At 48.0% G+C, this 27760-nt stretch overlaps 1 protein-coding gene across 2 annotated transcripts; it reads left to right on the forward strand.

Annotated features, from left to right (window-relative positions):
* The first annotated feature begins 221 nt into the window (after nucleotides 1–221).
* On the forward strand, nucleotides 222–24246 carry CES5A (carboxylesterase 5A). Of its 2 annotated transcripts, XM_045533698.1 has the most exons (13): nucleotides 228–459; nucleotides 1524–1728; nucleotides 3389–3527; nucleotides 4924–5057; nucleotides 7436–7589; nucleotides 9070–9174; nucleotides 11043–11147; nucleotides 12483–12623; nucleotides 15411–15479; nucleotides 18100–18247; nucleotides 21371–21520; nucleotides 23562–23634; nucleotides 23718–24246. In XM_045533698.1, exons 1-13 carry the CDS (start codon nucleotides 357–359, stop codon nucleotides 23947–23949), a joined length of 1758 nt encoding a protein of 585 aa, XP_045389654.1. In that variant the 5' UTR covers nucleotides 228–356; the 3' UTR covers nucleotides 23950–24246. The 2 variants fall into 2 exon arrangements, with proteins under 2 accessions (XP_045389655.1, XP_045389654.1); XM_045533699.1 differs by lacking the exons at nucleotides 23562–23634; nucleotides 23718–24246 and adding an exon at nucleotides 21637–22126 and having other exon boundaries at nucleotides 222–459.
* The last annotated feature ends 3514 nt before the right edge of the window (nucleotides 24247–27760 follow it).

The following is a 27760-nucleotide window of genomic DNA, read 5'->3' on the forward strand; positions in this document are numbered from 1 at the left end:
CTCTGCTCATCTTCCCTGGCCGGTGGCATTGCCTGCTTGCTACCTTCACGGCCCCTGGAGGCGTCTGACGTGGAGACCCCTGGCTTACCTGGGCTCGAATGTCCTTTCCACTTCTACCATGTCTATGAGTCCAAAACCTACCAAATTATCTTTCCCCAGTTCGAGTTAATCATCAGCTGCTGCTTATGTAAATCAGAACAGGAAAGTCTTGCTTGGCCGATTCCTCTGAAAATACTGATCGGATGCTGTTCTTCACTATCCCTGAGACCTGTGTCTGACTGCTCAGCATTTGCCTGCTAACAGGAAGCCCTTTCCAGCCCCTGACCGAAGCTCTCTGAGGCCAGCAGCGGCCGCAGATGTCCAGGGAGTTCAGCCGGGGCAGCTGGATGAGCAGGGATTGGGTGCACCCAGGCCAGGCCCTGATCTGGGCTGCTGGGGTCCTCGCAGCCTCCACCAAGGGTGAGACACCCAGTGGGAGAGGAGGGCTCTCAGAATATGGGATGGGGAAGAATTTTCCACTGGCGGAAAAAAGTTATTTTTCAGAGGTCTCTATGCCTACGGAGGGCTACATGGTACCCTTAGGGCACGAATATTTTGGTGTTGCTGATAGCCGTGGGCCAGCGCTTCCCTCTTGGGCACGGGTATGGCACAGAAGACCCTGTTTTTGCCCTTGGGCTGCTCACACCTTGCAAGGGACTTGGAGAAGTTCTGTCCTGGGCAGTGGGGGAGGGCGTGGGACAGAATCTGTGCTTCTGTAGTCCTGGCTGCAGAGGCAAGACTTTTGGTAACGGGACATTAGAAACAGCAGCAAGACACAAGGTCCTCCTAAGTAAGTCGCTGGGCTGCTTTCTTCTCAAGGCTCCACATTCTGTGTGGAAACCAAGATGCCTGCTTGCCAGTCTCCCAAAGTGCCATGTTCATAGCCCTGGATGTGGATGAGTCAATTTCAGGTGGCATCTGCATGTTAATGTTAAATTTTTGTCAATGAATATTTATTTTATGTTTATTCAAAAGCATATACTTAATGCACCTACACCACAATTCCATAGCTGTTATTGCTTAGGATTCCTCTAGGTAAAATTTTAAAAGGAGTTTATTCAGATTTAAGAAAATAAAAAGCGGGTAATCATACAGGTGATGCACAGATGTCCCAGCGGTTGTGCTATTGGGCCTGGCAATGGCAGAACTGAGCAGATGGTTTTGTGGGGTCCTGGGACCTGCACAGCCTGCCTGGCGTTGGCCCTGTAGAAAGGGAAAGCTGCACAGCAGAAGGGAGAGGGGTTCCCGAGTGAACCGGGGAAAATTCTGGGGCTTGGAGCTGGGCTCCTAGGAGAAACGAAGTCTGTGCTCTCGTGAAGGTGACTTCTAAGGCAATCTTGGAGGAAGCGGTGGACATGAATTCCTGGAGAGGGAACTCAGATACTTCTCGGGACACAGAAAGAGTGTCCCCACTGGGGAAGCTCCACATCGGGCCATGCCGTGCCTCTCCCCAGCTCCTGACTCCTTCCCATGTGTCCCCTCAGGGCTCGCTACTGACATGCCACAAAGGAACACCAGCCTGGGATGGGTCCAGGGGAAGCAAGTCACTGTGCTGGGAAGCTCCGTGCCTGTGAACGTGTTCCTCGGGGTCCCCTATGCTGCACCCCCTCTGGGACCCCTGCGATTTGCAGACCCAGAGCCTGCATCGCCCTGGAATGACTTGCGAGAAGCCACCTCCTACCCTAATTTGTAAGACCAGGCTTGGACCCATGGGTGGCCTGTGACTCTGGGAGTTGGGGGAGTGAAAGTCGTATATTCGGGTGGGAAAGGGGAGAAGGGGTGGAGAAGGGTCGAGAGAGGAGGGAGAGAGAGGGCTACAGACCTAGGGTCATGCTTCAGTCGTCTCCTGATTCCCAAACTGGCTGGTCACCAGAGTCGCTGGAGGCATTTTTCAAAATAGCAGATTCCCTGGACTCCCTTCTGAACTTCCTGAATCAGAATTTCCCAAGCTGGACCGAGGAAACGGTTGTCTGATAGCTCTCTAGGGATTCTGCGCTCCAGCCAGCTTTGGGCGGCACCATGGTGGGTTCACTCCCTTTTGGTCAGAAGGGAATGTCCAGGTGCTTCCATGTGACCTCTTGCCCAGGCTTGGCCTCTGTGGTCAGACTGGGTCAGAGCTTCCGAGAGAGAACCACATGGGAGGGACTGTAGCTCTGGCAGCTGAAAATGCGCCTGACGCAGTGCTGGCCCCTAGTGAGAACTCCGTGAACACCTGGAGGGGCCTGGGGGGCAAGGAGGTCTCAGTCACTGCAGATTTTCAGGCCTGGGTGCGTAACCAGTTAGCAGGTTGACTGTGGAGGGGGGAGGTGAGACTGATGGGTGGACAGGAAGACCTGAAAATCCCCAAGAATCTTCTTGCTCCTCAGATTCTGTGGCACCCACAGGTTGGGCCGCATCCGTGCCTGGTGTTGGGGGTCTCAGGCAAAAGGAGTACCCTGGTGCTGGAATACCCCCTAAGCCACAGAAGATGACCCCATGTGATTCTAGGGACTGAGGACATGAAGCTGAAACTCATTTGTTCGTTCATTCATTCATTCCACTAATATTCACTGAGAACCAATCTGATAACTGGCTCTCCATTAGGCCCTGGGGACACCATGGTAGGTTAGTCACAGCTGCCCTCAGGGAGCCTGCAGACAGGCACAAACAATAATTAACAGTTAAAGTGCAGAGTGACACGGGCAGCCATTAGGGGGCCAGAGGAGGTGCTGAGGGAGCACAGAGGACCACCTAACCCAGCTTTGAGGGGAGTCAGAGGTGACTTTGCTGAAAGCAGTGAGGCCTGATTTCTGGTGGGCCACATGCAAAGGGGCAAGCAGATGTGGGGAGAGGGCAGTCCAGGCAGAGGGTCCAGCTTGAGCAAAGTCTAGATGCAGGAGTCTCCTTGCAAGTCCACCTCATTCAGTTCCTGGCAGGGAAGCCTGGGAATGTCCCTTTGCTCTTCTGGGGAGCAGAAGAGGCAGCTGCAGGAGCAAAGCCCTTGAACTTCAACCAGTGTCCTGCTCTCTACAATCTGGGAATTGCTGAGCAAGCTTGCGTGGTTATATATGTCTGCATTATCGGTGTAGCCGTGGGGGTGTGTGCAGGGTTATTCTGAACACTGTGCCTTCCCACCCAGGAACCAGAACAAAGAGAATTATAGTTTGCTTGTTTGTGTGTGTGGTTGTTTGTTTGTTTTGGAAACCATGAGGGTTTTAGCCATGATCAGACTTTGCACCGACAGCTCCCATGTACCTCTCCTGCTCAGGCAGAGGAGATGGCCAGGCCACCCCACTGTCACAAGAACTGACCCCTCCCAGGCAATTTTGCTGACAGCAGTTCTCAGGACTTTCTCTTCCCCTTCTCCAAGGTGCCTCCAGAACTTAGATTGGCTGTTCTCAAATCAACACATGCTCAGGGTGCATTACCCCAACCTCGGAACGTCGGAAGACTGCCTGTACCTTAACATCCACGCGCCGGCCCACGCCGATGTGGGCTCCCAGCTGCCGGTAAGGCGGCCTGCTGTGCTTAGCTTGGGGTCCGGGCAGAGTGGCTGTGTGTCTGTCTGGAATCGAACTTAGCCTCCTGTTGGGTAAATGGGAGATGTAATCACATTAATAACTTTAAAAAATCATTAGAATGATAGATTCGATTGACTTTTCTGATTGATTCTTTATTGACAGTGACTTTTTATTTTTATTTTATTTTGTTTTCCCCCTCTGTTGAGTATTTAATGATCTATAAACTTTCAGAAAAGATACTGCTTAAAAGGACTGATTTTTTTTAATTTGAGAAATTCTTTTTTAAAAAATGATAATAACATACTCCAGTTTTTCTATTGTAATTAAGACAGGTATTAATGTTAAGTATTCCCTTAAGAATGTAAAAGATCCCTGTGGAAGTGAGTGGGGGAAAGGCATATTCTGTTTTTTTAGCCACACTCTCCTCTCTCCCCCATGCCTCTGCCATGGGAGACTCACTCTCTTGTATCATAACAGCAACATCTGCTGAGTATGTACTGTGTGCTGGGCACAGGACATTATTTAATTTAACTCCCACAATAACCCCGTGGGTAAGGATGACTGGACTCATTCTACAGACAGTGAAGATGAGGCACAAGAAGGGGACAAGTGACTTGCTCTATGTTGTGCACACAGTAGGTGCTAGATCCTGGTGCCAATCCAATGTTTTGTCCAGCTTCCCTTTCTCCTTTGTGGCTTCTTATCTTTTCCTGCTCCATGGTTTGTAATCACTAATATGACCTTAAAAGGGGAATTAGAAGGGATTTATAATTAAGCATACAATCAGGGATAGTACCATTTGAATACTGTTTTTGTGTTCCCTCGTCCCAAGTTTTCTAATCAATATAGTAAAGTTTCCACACTTCGCTTTTTGTCTCTCTCTTTTCTTCTCTCCTTTCTCTCTGAAGGTAGAGAAAAGTCTAAACACATCTTGGGCTCCGTTCGCTCTTATACACGGTGATTTTCATCTCCCTGTAGGTCACAGGCTCACTAATATTTAGTTATCACTTTCTGAGCACTTGAAGTGTGCTATTTATTGCTTGTTGTTCTAGGAGCTTTCGATGCAGGTTCTTGTTTAAACCTCATGATAACTTCATAAGTAACATACTATCATTTTTCACATCTTATAGATTAAAAAAGTGAGCCTCAGAGAGGTTAAGTAATCTCCCCAAGGTCACACAGCTAGGCAGTGGCAGAGCTGAGAATCAAAACCAGGCATTCAGATGCCAGAGCCTACACACTTAACTGAGGGCATCTTCAAAAGAAAAAGCCTCTCACTCTACTTGGAAAGGAAAGTGAGGCGTTTATATTTCACCTGAAGAAAGAATCCCCCAAAAAGCAAGGGGAGGGGCTGGGGCTGGGGGGCTGACTCTCCCCTCCTCAGGTCATGGTGTGGTTCCCGGGGGGCGCCTTCGAGACCGGCTCAGCTTCCATCTTCGATGGGTCCGCCCTGGCTGCCTATGAAGACGTGCTGGTTGTGACCACTCAGTACCGGCTTGGAATATTTGGCTTCTTCACGTGAGTCTCCCCGAGTGATTGACATGCCACATCCCCAGGGGGTGCCTGTGCAGTGGCCACAGGCAGCGCCAGCGGCCTGAGTGGGGCTCAGGGGAATAAGCCTTCGGTGGCATTGAACAAATTTGGCCCTAATTAATCAGTTAGGAAACTTTCACAGCTGTAACAGATAAATCCCCAAATCTTTGTGGTTTGAAAAAACAAAAATCTCATTCTCACTCAAGTAAAGTTCAACTGAGTGTCCCTGATGGACAGACATCCTTCCACATGGCCAGCCGGGGATGTGGGCTCTGATGTGCACCCTCCAGGGCCGCTCGTCTGCATTTGGCCCCCAGAAGGAGAATGAGCAGAGGCTCATGCAAGGGAGATTATTCCGGGTCAGCCCGGGGGTGGCGCTCATCACTTCCGTTCGCGTGCCATTGGTGGCACTCAGTCGCCTGGCCACATCCAACTGCAGGGGAGACCGGGAAATGCAGCCCAGCTGTTCGCCTGGAAAAGCGCAGACTGATGGTGTGAGCAGTTAGTAGTGCCACTGCTCACCTGAGAATCAGCGCTTGATCGCGTTGGTTTCCCTCCCTCCAGTAATGCGCGTGTATTGGGTGCTCACTGAACCCGGGCACGGTGCTGTGCCCTTTCGTGCATTATGTCAACTCACCCTCAAAACCCTGCAAGGAAGGTTCTGTTGATATTATTATTTTACAACTGGAAAATGGAGGCACAGAGACCCCAAGCAACATCCTAGAGGTCACAGAACAGAGCTGGGTCTCTTGGTCACGTCTATTATCCTGCCTGCAACGTGGCAGGTTAAGTGCGGACCGGGAGTGATGTAAGCGAAGAGGAGTGGTGAGGGGCGGGGCCGCGACTGCACAGACGAGGACGCTTACTCTGGAGCGGAGTGGAGGCTGGGCCGGAGTGCCCGGCTGCAGCCGGAGGGTCCGGTTGGGAGGCTGCTGCACAGTCCTGACGCAGGCCAGGGGGTGGCTGGATCAGGAGAGCACTAGCTAGCATGCATGTAACGTGTGTTTGACATGCTTACTGTGTGCCGAGTGCCCTCAGTCTTCACAGCAACCATGTGGAGCGGGCACTCTCATTGTCCCCATTTTAGATGTGAGAACACTGAGGCAAAGCAGGCTGAGGGACTTGCCCCAGGTCACCCAGTTAACAAGGGTCAGGCTACAAATCCTGTGCTAGGGCTGAGATCTTAGCCATTCGGGCACGATGCTTCTCAGGGTGGACAGAAACGGAGGACAGGGGCCACGGTGGGAGCCACAGTGGAACGGGGGTAGCGTTGGTGGGCATGGGGATCTGAGAGAGAAAAGATGGAGGGGATCATGGACAGAGAAAGGGACCCAGGGAAAGGGCAGTCTGGGGGACTGGAGAGTGGAGGGGAGTCCGGGATGACTTGCAAACATGGTGCGCACCACGTGAATGTTTTTGGTCCAGGCATTTCTTTGGTTCTATGGCATTTTCAATTGTTCCTCCGTTAATTGTCCCCCGGTCCAGGAGCAGAAGCAGGAGCGGAGGGGCATTGTTAGGAGCATGGATTCTGGGGCCAGACTCCCAAATCTGAATCCTGAATCTGCCACTTGCTAGCTCTATGGCAAGGGAATTTAACCTTTCTGTGCCTAGATTTCCTAGTCTGTAAGAAGGAGCTGATGTATGCATCGGAGTCCTGACAGCATGCTCGGGTGCAGTGGAAGGCAGCACTTCCCAGCAGAGAGGGAGCCCGGGTGGCGGGACACACATCCCGGCCTCTCTCTGGCCCAGCCTCAGTGGAGCACCTGCCGGTGCCTCCCACGGCACAGCGGAAGCCTGGCCGCTGCAGTTCCTAGAGGTCAGCTTTGCGGGGGCGGCAGGGCAGAGATGGGTGAAGAGAGGACCCAAAGGAGCAAAGGGAGAAAAAACAGCACCACTCACCTCATAGGCCGTGAGGTTTCTAGGAGTGTTAGCTGTAGATCCCTCAGAACAGTGTCCGGTGCGAGCTATTGCCGCTGCTGTTATTGCTGCTGCTGTTGTTACTATTTTTAAATTTAATCATTATTTAGACCTCTGTGCCCAGGAAGGCCTTGCTCCCTGGTCCAGACTAACCTCTAGGAGCAGGACTCTTCTCCTGGGATCCATGGATTCAGGGGAGACTATGAAGAGCCTGAAATTGCACATACAATATTGTACCATATGTGTATTTTTCTTGGGTGCATAGCTTTCATCAGATTCTCAAAGAAGCTCAGACCCCAGCAAAGGGTGAGAACTAAGCCCAGTCTCCCCAGCTCCTCCAGGTCTCTGACTCCCAAACCCCTCTTGGGTGACACCTGTCCACAGCCTCTGCTCAGAGCTCCCCAAGTGTGGCCGACTGAGAATTCTCACGCTGCTCTTGCTCCCAGCACACAGGATCAGCACGCTCGAGGGAACTGGGCCTTCAAGGACCAGTTGGCTGCTCTATCCTGGGTCCAGAAGAACATCCAGTTCTTTGGTGGGGACCCCAGTTCTGTGACTATCTTTGGCGAGTCAGCGGGAGCCATAAGCGTCTCCAGCCTGGTGAGTTCTCCGCTTTGTGACCTGAATGGCCCCAGGTAGTGGTGGCGACGGTTGGGGGTTTACAAAGTTGAGGATGATGAATCGCTCACATTTCGTTGGTGCCTTCATGTTGAACACTTTAATGCACATTGTGTCCCTCGAGCCTCACCAATACATCATGAATATTTCAGTCTCAGTTGATCAGCGAGATAGCTGTCACTGGCAGAGTTTAAATGAATCACCTGAGGTCACACAGCGAGTAATCATTTGAGGAAAAATTCCTTATATTTGTAGAGTAGAAGCCCCAGCATCCAGTCAGCAAGACTGGTAATTACTCGTTTAATAGAAAGAAACTCAGCTAAAGTATGAAATAACAAAAGATGCATATAAACATTTAATTATTTTAAGGTAAACCATAAAGTATACCAGTGGTTTGATACATGGCCTTCTGTTTTCGGAGCTGGTCTGCTGACTCGAGTTCCAACACAGGTTCTCTTGCATAAACCACCTGCAAAATTCACTACCCTCCAATTGCACCTCCAGTTTCTTTACAGTTAGCACAAGCTTAAAGGAGCCTACAAAGTAGTCTGACTGCAGCGCATTGTGGAGTTTTATACTTTACCTGCAAATATTTTACTGTTATTTTGTGCACACCTAATTTGACAGCAATAATTTTCACTATGCATCATTGAGTCTTTTTTCCTTAAACATAATTTTGTTTTCTTTTTACATGTACAGTTCATTTGTTCCCATGATGTTTCATTGATTATGTAATTACAATAACAAAAGCAACTGGCAAGACATGTTTGGTAGCAAACACATGGGACTCTTGGCAAGAAGCTGGTGGGAGAGAAATGAACGGAGGTACTAGAAAGTGACCTGCTGGCTCTGAGTGGGCAGCATCTCCTCCGCATCAGTTAGCACGTTAATTGCAGAAACCAGTTGCATGGGTTAAGAGAGCTTCTGCTGTACACTTGACAGTATACAAGGTATTTTTATACCTTCAAAATTACCTTCGAAGGTAGCTTATATTAACCTAACTTTTCATGTATTACAACAGCCATCATTTCATGAGTGAAGTTTGACCAGGCACTGTACAAAGACTTCTATGTTCATTACTTCCCCTACTCCTCACAATAATTCCATGATATGGGCTCGGTTTTCACTCCAGTTTTACAGAGAAGTGAACTGAAGCTTAGAAATATTAAGCAACTTGCCTGAGGTTACCCAGCTAGGAAGTGAAGGAGCTAGAACTCACATGCCTGAATGTTTGACTTCAAAGTTTATGAAGAACCTGGGGCTTAGAGAAATTAAATAACTTACCCAAACCTTCACAACTAGTCCTTGAACCTCCAAACAAGGGCTTTGTTTTTACCCTCTAAGGTTAGAGCTCCTGGGGAGGCTTCCTGGTAAGGTTTCTTCAAAGAAGGGGTAGATGGTACGTGCGATGGGTGGGCAGCCCTGGATAACCTTTCCCGGGTCTCCTGTGTTCTCTCTCCAGATTCTGTCTCCCATGGCCAATGGCCTATTCCACAAAGCCATCATGGAGAGTGGGGTGGCTATCATCCCTTACCTGAATGCCCCTGATGACGAGAGGACTAAGGATGTGGGTATATTGTTGACATCTTTCCAGCTGCCTCTTCCTTAGTCAGGAGAGTATGTGGTCAGGAGTTAATAGCGTGCCACCTTCTCACCATGTACCTGTCTTTCCTTAGTGACCATGCCCAAGGAAGCTCATGCTGGCCCAAGGTGAACCTTGTTCCTCCATGGAAGGCTCCTGGTTCAGCAGGAAATGGGTCCAGCCACACAAAGCCACATCAGTGGTGTGCATGAGTGTGTGTGTGTGTGTATGTGTGTGTAATAGTTCTTGCATCTTATCCGTTATTCTTTTCTTGTGATATTTAACTCAGTCCCTTGTATTATATACAGCTCATCTCCTGTACCAGCTCTACTCCACAGGGAATGGCTACCTGGTACTATGTTAAGAAAGATCCTGAGGCAGTTTCCAGCTCAGTGGCTGGAATAATAATAATAAATAATGCTGTGACTGATTAATGCTGTCTGGCATGGGATTATAAGGGGGAGGTGGGGCGTATGTCCTGAGATAGTTATCATCTGTCATCTTGTCTTAATTCTCCACTAGATAGGGAGGCCCTGGAGACCAAGGTCTCTCTGTCCTTCATGTCCCAAGCATAATACCTGGATATATTGAGCAACCATAAATGTTTGTTGGATGAATGAACTAACAAATGCACTGATTTATTCATGTTTATTAATTAAACACTGGGCTATGGAGAGATCTCCTGAGTATTAATCATTTAAGAAGTATATTTTCTTAAACACCTTATAGAAAATAACAGAGTACTCGAAGGGCAGAAACATAGAATTAAAAGATTGTAAAAATACCCAATAGCCTCAATACAGAGGGGACACTGATTTTGTCAACATTCTCTAGAAAGCTACTCTCAGTTTGCGCATATATTTATTCATATGTCACACATTTATTGAGTGCCCACTGTTTTCCCAGCTCTATTAGGACCTGTAGTTTTATCAGTGCATAAAACACATCCTAAGCTCAAGGAGAATATAATGTTTTTATTACAAAGGTTTTTTTTTTTTTAACCTGGAATCCATGGATAGGTTTGGGAGGTGGTCCTTGAACACCGTATGACCGTATGCAGACTCTATATGCGTGTGCATTTTCCCAGGGAGAGGGTCTGTAGCTTTCACTGGATTCTCGAGCATCCATGACTCCCAGAAAATTGAGAACCACCACTTTTAAGGGACAAGTGATGAAATATGGAATGTTCAATGACAGGGCAAGCAGGCGTTTAGCAATGGGCTAGGTAGGGAAGGTAGGGAACATTGAGCTGCTAAGAGATTAGGAGAGGAAGGGGTTACGGGGCCTGCAGCGGTCTGAAAGGATGTCTTGGAGGGCAGGACTTGGGCCTTAAAGAATGAGCAGGATTGGTGCAGCGACAGAAAAAAGACCTTCAGGGCACTCTAGGACAGGGCTCGGGCAGAGCTGAGAGCCGACAAGCTGAGAATCTGATCCCCAGTCTTACCCCAACTGACAATTACAGAGCTTGCAATGCTGCTCCTCACTCTTGGGGACTCCATTTAGCACCCCAAGGTTGGGCAGTTGGGCTTTGAGGGTCCTAGTGCCAATGCAACCATGCCCACAGTACTGGTCTTTCCATGACCAGGAATTTTGATTCCATTCCATGGCCTCGCCCCTGGCTCTGGTGTTGGCTAAAGACAACAAGGAGGGTAAGGAGAGAGAGTAAGGATAACTTGGTGCCAGCCCGTCCTCTGTGTGCACTTTCTGTTACAGGTGTGTGGGGCTCAGGAGGGGCCGCAGGATGGACTCATATCCAGAGGACCAGCCTGTGGCTGGCCGGAGAACACTTTCCAACTCTTATTTTCCTGGGTGTTTTCAGTACCGTGCTCTGACTGGTCCTTCTCTGGAAATAGTTGCAGGTGGTTGCAGATTTCTGTGGTCGCAATGCATCCGACTCCGTGGCCCTGCTGGAGTGTCTGAGGGCAAAATCCTCCAGGGAGTTGCTGGCCCTCAGCTGGGTGAGGAGGGAGGGGAGAGTTTCGGGGGTAGGATGGCCTGTTCAATGGAGTGGGGCACAAATCCTACCCCTCTGTTATTTATTTGGATTTGGGACTTGGAAAAGAGGGGGATTGAGGATTCATGGTAACAGCTGTAAAAAGCAAATAAGAGGCATAGAACCTCACATTTAATTTAAGGAACTTGACAGGCAGGGATGCTGCTTAGCCTGGGTAAAATCCAGCCAAATGCAAGAGCTGTCTCTAAGGCCCTGAGGGCATCTCGCTGGAAAGAGGACCATGCTTGTTCCCCACACCCCCAGGAGCTAAAGTCAAGATCAGGAGCTGGAAGTTCCATTAGGAAACCATTTTGGCTTGGAATAACCGAGAACTTTCTGAAACCTCAGTTGTCTGGAGAAGGACTGAGGTCCTTTAGAAGGTGGTGAGATGCCCACCTCTGCAGGTATTTAAGCAAGGTCTGCCTGACCGTTGATGAACTTTCAGTCACTGGATGTTTAATTAGACTGGATGATCCTATATGTCCCTTCCAATCTTGAGAGCCTTTGATAGTCTTTGAAAGAGCAACGTCGTTATCTGTCAGACTCCAACATTTGCTACTTATTTGGCATACATTGACTATCTACTGTGAGCTGTACTAGAGTCAGGGAAATGGATAATAAGTCCTTGACCTGATGTTGTGTCAAGCTCTTCTATATGGTGCTTTCTACACAACTCCCCAAACAGAAACTGAAAGAAACCATAATTAGAGCCCCCTGTTGCCTTCTGAGACTCAAGAAATACCCAGCCACGTCCAAGGCACAGTGCTCTAGGAAAGACATCTCAGGAAGGTGTTCACACCAGCCCCTACTATCCTGGCCACTCCCTCCCCTCCCCATTTTTCCCTTTGCATTTGGCTAGTGGTTCTCAAACTGGAGCATGCCTCAGAACCACCTTGAGGACTTGCTAAATAAGTTTGCTGGGCTGCACCCCAGAGTTCCATATTCAGTGGGCCTGGAATGAGGCCTGAGGATTTGCACTGCCAAAAGTTCCCAGATGCTGCTGGTCCAGGAACCACTTTGAGAACCACTGTACTAGGCCACTATTTTTCTTAGGTAGATGCTGTTATTATTCCCATTTAGCAGATGAGAAACTAAGGCAAGTTTAGCCCCCTTGTCCAAGAAAGTGGCAGAGCTGTCCAGGGACTGTTGCATTGAGCTGGGCATTGAGTGGTTTATTTTTACCTTTTTAATGCATTTTGGCCACTGCTAGACAGGGTTGAATTAGCTTGGCTAGGATTTGGGGACAGCAGATTTTGTGAACAGAAACAGCTGCTGATTTTTCTTCTCTTCCTTATTACAGAGAACAAAGTCTTTCACGAGAGTGGTTGATGGGCTTTTCTTTCCGGCTGAACCGACAGAATTATTATCTCTAAAAGCATTTAAAGCAATTCCTTCTATCATCGGAGTCAATAACCACGAGTGTGGTTACCTGCTGCCCTTGGTAAGAACTCTGGCTGTCTGCACGGCTGCTTCCTCGGCAGTGATACGGCCGTTTGCTTCAACAGCTGGGCATTTTCCTAGATGACACCAAGTGTCATGTGGCCTGGAGCTACCAGCCATGCACACAGTGGTCATCTTTCTCTGAAAGAGGGGGAACTGAGGACCTGGGTGCCGGGGGGGAGGGTCACAGGGAGTGTCTGCCTTGCTCCTCATGTGATGGGGTTTACAGTGGGGACTGGATTCATTTGGTCTTTACTACAAAACATTACAAATGATTGTTTTCAAGGTATTCAGAGCTGACATTCAAATAGGTGTGAAAATCTTCAGTCCTTTAAACTGTTCGTGTCCAGCCGCGGTTTGGCATTTTGACTTCCAAGAACGGTCTCCAAGGTTGTACAGGTTGCAAGATTATCAAATCATTTTATTCATTTGACAAGTATGTACTGAGCCTTTACTACACGCTTGTGAAAACCGAGCATTCATCTGTGAACACGGTTCCATTGTTCTGGGAGCTTACGTTCTCGAGGAGAGAGACAGATGAGACACAGAGTCGAAAAGATGACTTCAGAGAGTGACAGGTGCTTTGAAGGACACAAGTGGGGAGAGAGGGTGTCTTTAGGGCAGGCAAAGGGTAGTCGGGAAAGGCTCCCCTGAGCTGGGGTTACTGAGCTGAGGCCCGGACCCTGAAAAGGAGCGGTTTAGGAAGACCTTCCCCATTGGAAGTAAACTTTTCCTCTGTCCTCAGAAGAGTGGAGGGTTCCATTCATAGCACCCTCAAAGCTCATTTATATAGCCCAACCTCCTCGTTTTAAGCTGGGGGGTTGGGCTTAAGAAATAAAGAGGTTTGCTGAATTACAAAGCTAGTTGGTGGCTGTCTAGAACCAGAATCCTGAGTTCATTGGTTGTTAAAGCATGTTCTGCCATTACTAATTTGACCTCCAGAACAACGTTTTGGGGTAAGGGGGCCTGGGGATTTTTGTCCTCATGTTGTAAATGAGGCAACTGAGTCACAGATTGTGGCTTGAGTAAGGCCTTTCAGTGCTTTCTGGGTGTGTGCTAGAAAGAAGGCCGGTGCTACCAACGGCAGCCACTACCAAAACTGCTGCAACCAGTTCCCAAGCGCCCTCCATGTGCCATGAGCAGGCCGTCTGTGCAACAACTTGCAAACAGGCATCACTGTTCCTATTTTATGGCTAAAGAAACGGAGCCTCAGAGGCTAAAATGGTTTTCCTAAGTCTCCCAGTTAATACAGAGACAGCGGTGTATAATTTTGATGCCCTTAGGCTCTACCTTTAAACGCTAGGTTCTCTGCTTATCTGCTGTGTGACGTTGGGTGAGTTGCCTAATGTCTCTGAATCTCCATTCCCTCACCTGTGAAATAGGGCTAATCTTAATACCCACCTTGTAGGTACACATCAAATAGGCTGGCATATAGTAAGTGCTCAGTAAATGCTAGATATTGGAATTATTCAAGTGACAGAGTGGGCATTGGTAACCAGATCTGCATGGCCTGAAGTCCTGCATGCTGCTGATATTCCATGTGAACTTGTAATTAAATCCATTATTGGCTATTGGAGACCAAAGGAAATCCTCTAGAAACAAATTCCAGCTCATTAACATGCACAGAGGGTTTTTTTTTAGTAGTTGAAATATGCTTGTGGATAACTTGAGTGACTCTAGGGGTTCCCTCAGATTCCAAGAGACAGGCTTGTTTAAATATCTACTCTAATGATTCATTACCCCAAGATCTTCAGCAGAAAATGTACCAAGGAGATGCATTGGACAAGCGAATAGTATTTCTGCCCTCTCATGTTTTTAGGCTATAACATTGCCAGAAAATGGTCATTTAACAAATAATGACACATAGCTCTTGCTGTATGCCAAACGCTACCATAAGAGCATTACAAATATCAGCTCACTCAGTTCTCATCACAGCCCTGGCATGGGGACTGTCACTTTCTTCACCTTTTGGATGAGGAGCCTGAGCCAGGGAGAGTTCGGCCCCTTGCCAAGTCCACAGCTGGCGAGGGCAGGGCAGGGACCTGTGCTCTCAGCCACCAGCCTCCCTGCCTCCCTGCCCGACCCTACTGCTGGCTTCCCAGGGGCCCTGTTTGCAACGGTCTTTAGAAGGAGAACAGCAAAGCACCAGTTTCTAGATCTTCTGGCTTCTCTTTGAACTCGGTGTGGAGGCCACATTGTGGCCTATGTCGGGCCGTTAGGGCGGTGGTAACAAAATGCCACAGACTGGGTGGCTTAAACAGCAGAACGTCATTTTCTCACCGTGCTGGAGGCTGGAAGTCCAAGATCAAGGCGCAGTCTCCCTTTTGTGTACTCCAGTTCCTGGTGTCTCTGTGCGTGTCTCTAAATTTTCTCTTCTTGAAAGGACTCCAGTCAGGTTGGATTAGGGCTCACCCTAACGGCCTCGTCTTAACTCAGTCACCTCTTTAAAGGCCCTGTCTCCAAATACAGTCCCATTCTGAGGTGCTGGGGGTTAGGGCTTCACCACATGAGTTTGTGGGGGACACACTGTAGCCCATAACAGGGGCCTTTCCACAGGATGGCCACTTGGGTATGACAGGCGGTGGCCGGTGGCTGCCTGTCATCGCGAGTGAGAAGAGGAAACTCATTACCTGACCATCCCATCCAAGCTGCTGCTACACGTGGCCTCCTGGGGCTCAAAGGTTCCTGTTCTTCCCCCGCTCCCCTCAGAAAGTCGGGTGCCCAGGCCCTCGGAGAGACTGGTTCACCATCTGATGGCTCACTGGGGACACCCTGCTTCTCTCTGCAGAAGGAGATGCCTGAGATCCTCACCGGCTCCAACAAGTCTCTCGCCCTCCACTTGATACACAGCCTCTTGGTGAGTGAGCCCGGGTGACTGCACGCTCCAGAGACCCACTCACTAACGCACATCCTGGGCCACACTCGGGGAGGGGCACTGGGAGGATAGATGTCCCTCACGCATTCATTCAATAGACCTTTACTAAGTGCAGGCCCCCCATCCCTTACCCACACTCCCCCACAGCCAAAGAGCTCCCAAAACCCAAAGGCCTTTCGTAACCCACCTGGCAGCCAAACCTGACCTAGATGGGTCTGCAGCCATCGGTCTGTATAGTTGCCACGCGTTCATTTACTTCATTTATCACACTGTTCATGTTTCTCTGGAGACACATCCATATGGATGCTGGGGCTCTGCGCCCACCACATCATGTCACGTAACATGCAGCACATGTCCTGAATTATCTACAGAATTATCTGCAAAGTTCTGAATTCTGAAACACACACAGGACTGGGGACCCATATTCACTACACACCAGCCTGGCATTGTGCCAAGTTCTGACAAGTCATTTCCTCATTCATTTATTACTCAGTCACTTATTCATTCATTCACTGCACAAACACATCAGTCTCAAGTCTTACTCTAGACACTAGGATCTGGACATGGATTGCTTTCCTTCCTCCCTTCTCTCCTTCCATCCATCTTCCTCCTTTCCATAAACATTCATTCGGTGCGGACTCAATGCCAGGTTCATTTCATTCATTTATTCATGGAACAAACGTTTAGTCAGAGTCCACATGTCCCTGCACTTCCCTAGGCGCTGGGGTGGGGGCTGGGTGGGGATGACAAGACACTTCCGTACACACTAGGCAGAGGAATGTCTAAGGCCCTGTGGTGCCCACTGAGGGGCAGGCGGCTCCCTCGGGGACAGCTTGAAGGATTGCTGGAGCTTGTCTGGAGATGGAGGGCAGGGTGAGAGGAGCCATGCGGGACCAAGAGGACCAGCTGGGAGCAGAGGGTGTGAAACCAGCTGAGGGTTGGCTGCCACCGGAGAGATGTTTGATGGCATTACAAGCTACAGAAGGAATGAATGTAAACTTCATCCCAGGGCCTGGGCACAGGAGGAAGAGTGACATGATTCAGTTTCCATTTTAGAAGGAGCCTTCTGGCTGCAGAGCGGGCCAGACTGGGGCCAGGGATCCCTCAGGCCCCGAGGCTTGGTGGAGGGATGTTTGCTGAGTCTTGGCTGTGTGAGGATGAGAACTGGGACGAGGGTTTGAGTGACATTCAGAATGTTAGTCGGACAGTGGAATCTCTCAGGCTGGGTTGCAGACGGCCTCGTGGAGGAGGTGGCCACTGGTCTGGGCCTTAGGGAAGGGGAACCCTTGAGCAGGAGGGCATTTCAAGTGGAGAAGGTACCCTGAGCCAATGCCGGGGTGGGAAGCAGGTAGTATGGGGAGGTGCGAGGGGGATGGAAGGGCCTGGGTCTCCCCTAGGCCCGGTAGCATGCCTGGGGGTGCTTTTGAAATGGTCAGTAGTCCTCTGATGCAGAAGGCAGAGCTTTGCTCAAGAACCCTAGAACTTTGCATTCTGGCTGTCCTGTGGGTTCTTGCCCAAGACTCCACTCTCTGTGCCCACCGTGGATACCTCTGGCACCATGGCATCTGCTGGTCGTATACTCCAAGTGGCCCGGCCCCTGCACCACAGCCTGGACCTGCTGCAGAGACCGCCTGCTCTGGGCCTGATTAAAATCCACCAGCCTTCTAAGGACCTGATCGGCGAGTCTGAGCAGCATTCCCAGAGGGCGGACCCTGCCTCACCTCCAGATTCCAAGCAGCCTCCCGAGGGCCATGCCACTGTCCTGGTGGTGGGGTCTGAGGTGCAGCATCTTATCCAGCACTCCCCAGAGCACCAGACACCCTGAAGGCATCACCAGTGTGGCAGACCCCTGAATGTTTTTCAAGTTCACTTTTCACCCTCTGCCGTTTGTGCTTGGGGCAAGTTAAGGGAGAGAATCTTGGGAAGCAGACTGGTGCCAGGTCAAAGAAGGCATCGAATGCCATGTTAAGGCCCTTGGCAACGGGGCTCAGGGGAACCAGCAGGACTGAAGGCCCGCCCTGGGCCGGGAAGCTATTCTCTTCACACCTCGTGTCATCCTCCGAACAACCCAGTTTTTATAGATGAGGCAACGGAGGCTCCAAAAGACTGACTGGCTTAGGGAAAACAGCAAAGGGCAGGAGGCAGCACTGGTGCCAGGAGCAGGGCCTGTGCCGTGGATGTGTGACCTGTGTTGTCACAGACAGCCTTGTGCCCAGAAGGGTGCTACATTTCAAGATGGCTCTGCTATCACCAATTTTTGAACAAGGGGCCCCACATTCTCACTTTGCACCTACAAATGATGTAGCCAGTTCTGCCCAGCAGTGACTCTTTGTGAAAGATGATAGGGAAGCCTGTGTACTGTGGTTAGGAGCGTGGGCTTCAGATGCAAATAGACTTGTGAAAGAATCATGGACCAACCACTTCACCTCTCTCAGCCTCAGTTTCCTAATCTGTGAAATGGGGCTAATTTTCATAGGGTTGCTGTGTGGATTGAGTGAGGCCATGCATGTAAGCATTCAGAATCATGCCTGCACAGGTTAAGTGCTTAATATGTTGGCCATTGTTGTTGACCCGGATCTCCTGTGACCATGATTTTTTACAGCACGTCCCCTTCCAGTATTTGTACATTGTGGCTGATGAATACTTCCACGGCAAGCTCTCCCTGGTGGAAATCCGAGATAGTTTACTGGACTTGCTTGGAGATGTGTTCTTTGTAATCCCTGGGTTGGTCACGGCTCGCTCTCACAGAGGTGAGTCTCTGAGCACCCCCTGCGAGACCACGGCCCAGCGAGGCCAGTGGCTGCAGGGACCCATGTTGTCTGCTGACCAGCTGCCCGCTCTGCCCTCTGCCCCTCACCGAGAGGGAGTTAGTTCCCAGGTATGTCTGGGGTGCGGCTGTGCTGTGCTGCCTTGGCAGTTCCCCTGCCTTTCGGAGCCTGGAAACGTTGATCAGTTCTTGTTTCTGCTCCTTTCCCTTCTTCAGGATCATGTAGGAAATTTCCACCTCCCTGTAATCTTATGGAGGACGTTGCCCAGGTTGTTTTCTCTCCGGAAGTGTCTTCCCAAACAGCTGTAAGGAGTAGTGGAATAATCAGAAAGACGGGATTGCTTGTGGGGACATAAACCTTGTCTTCCTTCCTTCCTTCTTTCCTCCTTCCTTCTTTCCTTCCTTCCTTCTCTCCTTCCCTCCTTCTCTCCTTCCCTCCCTCCTTTCCCTTCCTTTCCTTTCAGTAAGTATTTATCTAGGACCTACCATGCACCTGGCACTGTTCTAGGTCTCAGAGATAGAGTAGTGAACAAAACATGTACCTTGTAATACTTTGGGGGAAAAATAGACCCTGCCATTATGAGAATCCCATTCTAATAGCAGGCGCGCCTGACGACCAATAAACAAGTAAAGATAGAATGTGCTAGATGGAGCAAAATAAAGCAGAACTGAGGTCAGTGGTGACTGGGTGCTGTGGAAGGTCACTGTTTCATAAAGTCTGTTAAGGTGACAGTTGAGATAAGGACTGAGAGTTGACTATTGGAGATCACTGGTGACCTTGACAAGAACTATTTTCATGGAATGACAGGGGAGTAAAAGCCTCATTAAAATGGGCAAATTGGTCTCTAGACTTAATACAATCCCAATCCCAATCTCCATCGAAACCTTAGCAGTGGTTTTTGGAGAAATGAAGAAACAAATTTTACAATTTACATGGAAATGCAAGGATAGCCAAAACCATCTTGAAAAAGAATAACAAAGTTGGAGGCCCTACAGTACACCTGATTTCAGGACCTATCATTGAGTTTCGATAATTAAGAAAGGCTGGTATGGGCTGAACGACAGACAGACAGACAACAGAACACAGTGGAGAGTCCAGAAGATAGACCCACACATAGCAGTTAACAAATGGAGCTGGAGTAACTGGATATCCAAAACCAAATTTTAAAATTTTTGCTGTTCAAAAGATGTTAATAATGCAAGCAAAAGTGGTGGAGTAGGGAACTTCACCACAAAAGAGGCGAATGAACCAGCAGGGACCGTCTGGATCAATTTAAATAGAAGTCTAGGAACAAATCAAGGGTTTACAAGCAGCAGGTGAACATTTAGTCAAGACAGACGCCCCCGAGTCTCACTGTGGTATTTCCACTCTTGCAGCATTCCCTGCGACCCAGCTAAGCAGTGGCCTTGAACAACAGCCACCCACATTTATGATATGGCTGCCTAGGAATGGAGTGAGAAAATTAGACCTTATTCAAATAATTGTCGATGTTTGTTTTGACTTGTCTGGGGCTCCCTAAATGACTAGCTCAAAGGCTTGCCTTTATTACACTTAAATGAGAACTCTCTCAGGGCCGAGATAGCTACATGGAAGGCATCTGTCACAAACATTTATAGGTAAATGCATTAGTTGCTGCCACCAGGGCCAAGGGATAATTGTTGGTGCAAACGATAGTCTAACCGAAAAGCTTGGGAGGAAGGGACGGGCAATGAGGCACTTTGGGAAATTAGGGCTTGAAAAGCCCCCACATGTTCCTGGGAATCTAGACGGCTGTGGCCGTGGGTGTGCCCAGAAAAGCCCCCAGGAGGCCCTAAGCTTTCCCGTCAACCCCGACCTCAGTCTCTGCTCAAGCAGCAAGTGAAGGCTAAGGTAGAATCGTAAGCTGCCTGGCTGGGTGTTTTAAAGGAGGGCCCCAACACACACATCAGCCCGGCTGCAAAGACCGGGAGCTTTTCTTTTCGTTTTTCTTTGGTTGGTTGGTTGGTTGGTTGGTTCCAGGCATTTATGGAAATCCCAGCTGACCTATCAAATCACTAGTGACCACTAAGCTACAGAAGAGAGACTGTGACAAAGTGCAGACTTTACAAAACTAATGAAGAGACATCACCAAACAAACAAACAATAGCAACTTCAACAAGCAGTAACAACAAACCCAGGGGAGGGGGAAGAATCTGATATACAGAGTTGCCACATTATAATTCTCAAAATCTCCAGTTATTAAAAAAATCATGAGATATGCACAGAAACAAGAGATTATGGCCCATATACAGGAAAAACATTAATAGAAACTGTCCCTGAGGAAGCCAGGCATTGGACTTACTAGACAAAGACTTTATTTAAATCAACTATTTTAAATCTACTCAAATACTCCACACAACCTTAGATTCCATATTCTTCTCAAGTACACATGGGATATCTACCAGAATAAACCATATGTTAGGCCACAGAAAAATTTCAATATATGTAAAAATGATGCAAATTGTACAGAATATCTTCTTCAGTCACAATGGAATGAAATTAGAAGTCTATGAAAAAAGGAAATCTGGAGAATTCATAAATATTTAGAAATTAAAGAGCATACTCTTTTTTTTTACACTTTAAAAAATTGTAGTTAAATGTGTGTAACAAAAAATTTATCCTTTTAACCATCTCCCTACATTCCTTCACCTCTCTGCTACTGAAGGTCTTTGCGCTGTAATTTCCAACACACATGCAGAGAGGTGAAGGGATGTAGAATGCAAGTGCGTGGGTTGTCTTGGAAGCAGGGAATTGGCCTTGTTCTGTTGTCTCCAGACAGTTGAGCCAGAGTGAATGAGAGGAAGTCACAACAAGATAGATCTTGGTTCAACATGAAGGACTTTTTTGAGAAGTAGGACTAGTGCCTTCTCAGGCCGCCCCAAGGAGTAGTGAATTCGTAGTCATTAGCGGTATGGGGCTAAATGGCAGGAAATTTCAGCCTCAAATGAAGCAGAAGTTAGGCTGGTTTTGGAAGCCTTCTCTGAGCTTTTCCCACCCCTGCTCTACAAATCCAGGACTCAGTAGGCAGGAATGCAGCCCCCTGCTCCGCCCTGCGAGCACACGTGACCTTTCCTCACCTTTCGTCAGATGCTGGTGCACCTGTCTACTTCTACGAGTTTCAGCACCGGCCCCAGTGCTTTGAAGACACGAAACCAGCTTTTGTCAAAGCTGACCACGGTGACGAAGTCCGCTTTGTGTTTGGAGGTGCCTTCCTGAAGGGCGACATTGTCATGTTTGGTAAGGAACTGGCCATGGGGTTCCTGCTCTTGCAGGAACACGGAACTTGGGATGAGATGGGGAGAAGGTTCGACTCCCCACGGTTAGTAAGGAGCTCTCTGTTCACCCCACCCTAGGCAAGAGCCCCGGAGGACCGGTAGGTTGGGATTTAATCACCTCTGTGGCTTACAGAGAGACACAACCTTTCTCTGGAAAATGCTCCCTCTCGTATTTTTAGAAACCAAGATGAAAAGAGCTGCCAACACCTGTTGGATAAGTGCTTCTCTTTGTACTCAAGCCTGTGGCGTGTGCACTGTGGGGCGCTCAGCATCTCATTTTTTAAAAAATATATTAGAATCATTTTCTTCCTTCTCTCTGACCACTGGTCTCACCCTCCCTACTCTTCCCAGAAATCCCATGAGGCTACCACCCAGGGCTGTCAAAGGCAGGGACCACGTTTTTCTTATTAATAATTCCAGCTCAAAGTGGTCTGGATCCAGATGAGCTCATGTGAATGTTTGTGAAACTGTTACTAATGATGTTAGCTCATTTATTCCTGAATTTAGACATATTTGGTGCCTAAAATAATAAACTCATCAAAGTAGGTTATATCAGTAGCAAAAATTACAAGAAGAGTACACACAGGAGCCATCACTAAAATATTAATTAAAAACGTTTTACACAACACAGACTCTTCACACTGGCCTCTCAACAGTGAGAACAGAGCTTCCCACATAGAAGCCGCGGTTTGTGACTGTGGCTTGTTCGTTATTTTATGTATTCATCAGCATCTTACATCATCTTATACCACAGATAATGACAGAACTATCATTGTCATAAGGTTTAAATAAAACAATTACCACAGAGCACACAGTGAGTACTTAATAAATATTACTGTTATTACTCAGCAACATTACCTGGCCCATACTACGTGAGGGCACATGGATTCTACAAACTGGAAACAATGAACAACATATGTATCAAACGGTTGAGCTCCTTGATATCTAAGGAGCCTCTAAAGTTGATGCGAAAAGAACAACCTAATCAAAAACTGGGTGACAGGTATAAACAGATAGTTTTTGGAAAAGGAAACACAAGTGGCTGTAAACACATGAAGATCCACGCAGCTTCCCTTGTTAACAAGAGAATTGCAGACTAACTTGGGCTGAGGAAACATTTTCCATCGATCAAGTGTGGAAAGAACAAAATATTTTAAATTAAACAATGCATTCAAACAGGTGTGGGAAACAGACAATTTTGTACATTCATAGAAAACTCTATTGACATTTCAAATGCATATAGTCTTCGGCCTGGCAATTCTACTTCTAGGATTTTTTTGTATAATTATACGTCCACATGTGCAAAAATATAAGTGCACTAACACATTGCTTTTTCCAGCAAAAGATTGGAAACCTGATACATGAATTTTATATTTCTGTATCATAGCATATAAATATTTATAGATGTTCATAAAACAATAGATGGCAACTTTATAGGTGACAATGTCCTTGATATAATAGGAGATTTATTTTAGTAAAAAGAGCAAGATGTAGAATAAGTATCTAATCTACTACCAAATGGCAAATGGTTGCCTCTGAGGCTGGTCATTGGGTGTCTGGAGGAAAGAAATGGGAAGGAAACTTATTTTCATTAGAAATGAGATACTCTTTTTGCATTTTGAATTTTTTGCTTTTTAAATAAAGAAATACAGTAATTAATTGGAAAAGCGTGCATGGGTGTGAGTGTGTGAAAGAGAGAGAGAGGGCGCAGAGAGAGGGGTGGTCTCTGTCCCTGAGGAACCTGCAGCTTCCTGGGAATGGCTGGAAGAACACAGGGTCGACAGGGATGATGTGTGTTCAGCCTCCGCCGACTGGAAGCCCCAGTTCCTTGGGCAGGTCACACTTGCTCTGAGCCTCAGTGTCTGCATATACAAGATGGTGGCTTGGGGGCTTGTAAAGACGCAGTGGGAGGAGAGGTGTGAAAGGGACCCATCAACGGTGAGGCACCTGGAGCTTCTGGCGGGGCATTGTGAGCAGCAGGATTTTGTGATTATCTCCTTCAGAAGGAGCCACAGAGGAGGAGAAAGTGCTGAGCAGGAAAATGATGAAATATTGGGCTAACTTTGCGCGGACCGGGTAAGTGAACCTCCCGGCCTCCCCCACACTGGGGTGTCAGAGGAGGAAGATCTCGCTCTGTTTCTACTTCCATCCACATGCAGGAATCCTAATGGGGGCGCCCTGCCCCTGTGGCCGGCCTATGATTTGACCGAGAAGTACCTGAAGCTGGACATGAACGTGAGCCAGGGACAGAGACTGAAAGAGCACAGAGTGGAGTTTTGGACCGACTCCCTCCCTCTGATAATGTTCACTTCTGAAGCTCACCTCCGTCCTCCTTCCCCCCTGCTCCTCCTTTCCCTGCTCCTGCCTTCCTTTCTCTCCTTTGTTCCCTGAGAAGTTACCTGTGTGTGATTTTGGTTTCTCTTCTCCTTCTGCAATTTCTCTGGCAATCATGAGCTTCCTTCTGAGTTTAGCTGCTCTCTATGGGGATCTTTGGGGAATAAGCTGCTTTAGCTGATGCTTTATGGATTTAGCAATGATCTTTATAGAATTCTTTTCAACATCAACAAATGCAATTTGTCTTGGAAGACAACAAGATTTCTTCAGTAAGTCTGGAGGAGGGCTGGCCCATTTGTTGTCATAATAATGATCTTGTTACTCATGTGCAATAAAATCAGAATGTAAAATATATACAGGGAACAGAATTTAATTTTGTGCTAATAACTCCACCCCAGCCCCCAACATCCAAGATGAAGTGGACTTTCTATTGGAGAAGGTGTCTGCATGTGTTACCGAAAATGCAAGTCCCCCACCCCAACCCAGGGGGGCTTCAGCCACAAGCTAAGTACAGATGTGTTGGATATTGCTGGGTTTGAGCTGCGTCTTCTCTCTGGCTGAGGCAGATGTGTGGGGCCATCTGAGAGCATCCTCAGCCATGGAAACCAGACTTCATTCAAGGTCAAGAACCAAGAAGTCGAACACCAGGCAGCAAGGGTCAGATCAGGGACACCAAGGAGACAAGAAGCTTCCCTAGTGGCGTTGAGACTAATCTGCTATTCAGTAAATCTGCACTGGGCACCCAATATATGCTACGCAGATCCCTGCTGGGGATACAGCCAGGAACAAAACACGGCTGCTACTAAATAGTGAACAAACAGACATCAATCAAACATTCACCCAAGTGAATATTTTATGATGTAAATTTGATAAGTGCTGCTCAGGAAAAGTAAGGTGTTTTAAGAAACTGCATCTGTAACAAATGGACTGAAGTTATTAGTAGATTAAAGTCTTAGGAGGCGCTCTCTGTAGAAAAAGCATTTATATTAAGAAAGGATGAATTAACGTTTGCCACATGATAGGCAGGGAGAATGCTGTACATCCCATCATTCAGAGACACACTCTGTCTATCCATATAGCTCTTATGATATAATTCACCAGGGTAGTTGATTTTTCTTGGTGATTACTTCAAGACTGCACATGAGGTGCATTGAATGGGAGGGTTCTGCTCCAACTCACAGCCTGCATCTGGCCCCCAGAAGTGCTTTGTTTATGCCACACAATGTTAAAAATGTTTGGGAATTAGTGGCCAGCTAATTTTAAATTAGGAAAATTTCACATTAAAAAACCATATTTCTGGCTTCTCCAGAGGGTGGAAATAAAAAAAAAAAAACCCAGAAGATCTTGGAACAATAAAGCTACATTCCCATGCTACAACTAGGACTTCTGACAGCCCATATAGCACCTTTGTGCACATTAGAAGGGACCCCTTCCTCAAATCCCTCCACAGACATCTTCCAAGAAACTGTCATTGATAAATATCTGCATCCGAAGACCTCTCCTCTGAAGCGTTACCCTTCTACAGTGCACAACCTGTACAACTGTTCTCAGCAAAGATGAGTAAACTGCAGGAATGGAGTAGTGACTAACCCCTGTACAAAGGCATAAGCTCTCAACTTTCCACAGTCCTCACCATTCCCCTTTGTCCTGTGCCTATTATCTGACCCCTAAAGGTGTTTAACTTCGGGCCCCTGACCTCTCATTTTACAGTGAGCCATGGACAGTTAAATGGATTCACCCCAGATCACTCATCAAGTTAGCAGCAAGTCAAAACCAGGCCTGAAGTCTCTTGTCGCTCCAGAGCAGGACTCTTCTGCCATGCTGCAAACCTCTCTCACCAGACAGTCCAAGGCATTGGGTTGTCTCTAGCTTAGGTGGTTGTGGGAGGGGTGGATCAGAGATGCCTGAGCTACTTTATGCTCTAGGAAGAGGGACCAAGCCTCATGCGAGCAAGCTGGAAATTCAATTGCCTCTGCAGCTGCAGAAGGCTAATTTCTACATTGATATTTGGAAAAACTATCAGCTAGAAAACACCACTCAACTCATTTTTAAAAATACTATCATATTAAATGACATTACACCACGCATCATTTATGTACTGCTTGCAATTCCAGTATCCTCAAATATGGTTCTAATTTTGGCCGATGTCTTGCTAGTGGGAGCACATTTCCAAGTCATCCAGATATAGGGCCCTCGTCCCTCCTTCTTCTTGTCCACACACAATCAGATTTATGGAGTTAAAGTTGGCATATAAATGCTACTTTGTGTCATTTTTGTTTTTTTCCGTTTAGTTCACGGTTTTGTATCTGGAGTGTAAGTAGAAGAACTGTGTGAAAGACTTTCCAAATCCCCGCTGGCCAGGCCACTCGCCAGTCCAGCTGAAGCAGAATCTTCTTGGATGGGACCTAGAAGTCTATATTTTCTGTTTTCAGGCGTATTAGTGCTCACCCCTGACTAAGAGCTACTGAGTCTTATCAGTGTGGCATGTGTATTTTTCAAGTTGCCAAAGGCTCTCCAAAAAAAAACGACCCTGTCGTTTGCAGGACCAAGGGGGTGGTGGGTATTCTGTGGCAGCCATCTGTGCAAGGCTGTGGTGTTCTGTCATTTACACACATTGTACTAATTAAAAAGTCAATTATACTCAGACAAAAAAAGCCACTGAGATTGCTGGAAACCAGGTCAGGTCAGGTGGGCAGACTAAAGGGCTGAGTGTGGCCTGGGGTGAGTGGATGCTTCGAGGAACTGGACTGTTTTTTTTGCTTTAATCTGTGCCTGGCATGGATGTGTCACAACCTCTTTAGCCATTAGTCTGACACTGGGCATTTATGGTCTTAATGTGATGACCAACTTTGGGAATGGATGCTTTTATTTTTAGATATTATTTATGTCATTCAGATTTGCAGAAGGTGGACTGGGTCAAAGGCTATGCCCTTTTTACATCACTCTTCTTATCTCTACAAATTCATTTTCCTGAAGAGCCGTGTCACTTCATACTCATCAGTGATGCAGGTATTTATGTTTCACACTCCTGCTTTTCCATCATTGTAAAAATAGAAAATACTTAATCATTTTGTTATTGTAAAATGAACCATTTGCTTTTTTCCAGAACCTCCCCCCCCCCCCCCCCCCCCGCCCCAATAGTCTTGAACCTTATTCTTTAAAACAAACCAAAGCAAAACTTTAGGGACAAAGCGAATCCTTTTCCGCCTGCGAATTTCCTAATGTCCAGCAGAGGGCAGCAGTACAATAGAGAAAAAAGTGCTCCCTCCACTCCGCGGCTTCCGGGCTGGAAAGGAACCCGTACACAGCAGTTACATTACAAACCGGTACCACGTAGTGTTGTCCTTTTTCTGTGTAACGTTTGGAAAGAGAACGGGGACGATCCATTGCCTGGAAAGTCTGACTGTGACGACTGGACCCGCAGGCAGAACGCAGCTTTCCCCTTGCCCATGTTTGTACCTTCCCTGCTTCCCGGGCGGGCATGCGGGAGCCTCTCCCCTCGGGATCCCCGTCCCTTCTCCTCCTCGCCTAAGGGACTCTGGCCTCGACCTTTCTGCCCAATCCCGAAGCCAACTCCCTTTTCTGGGCCTGGCCGCACGTCCTCCACTTGGGCCAGTTGCCCCTGGGCGGAGGCGGGGGCGGGGAGGCGGCCCTGCCCGCTGCCCGCCCGGGACGCACCTGCGGCGGTGGCCCATCCCTCGGGAGCCTGGTTCCCCGCTGAGAGCCGGCGTGAAGAGCGCGCCTCGTGTGATTCTCGTGCGGGGAGCGGGGAGGAAAACCCCCTTTGTCGCTCGATGGTGTCAAAATACTGGGGGATTCGTTGGCAAAGAGCTCGCTGTGCTCCGCGCGTGGGTTGGAGCTCACGTCT

The sequence above is a fragment of the Lemur catta genome, chromosome 20 (genome assembly GCF_020740605.2).
Source record: "Lemur catta isolate mLemCat1 chromosome 20, mLemCat1.pri, whole genome shotgun sequence".
In the NCBI taxonomy this organism is placed as follows: Eukaryota; Metazoa; Chordata; class Mammalia; order Primates; family Lemuridae; genus Lemur; species Lemur catta.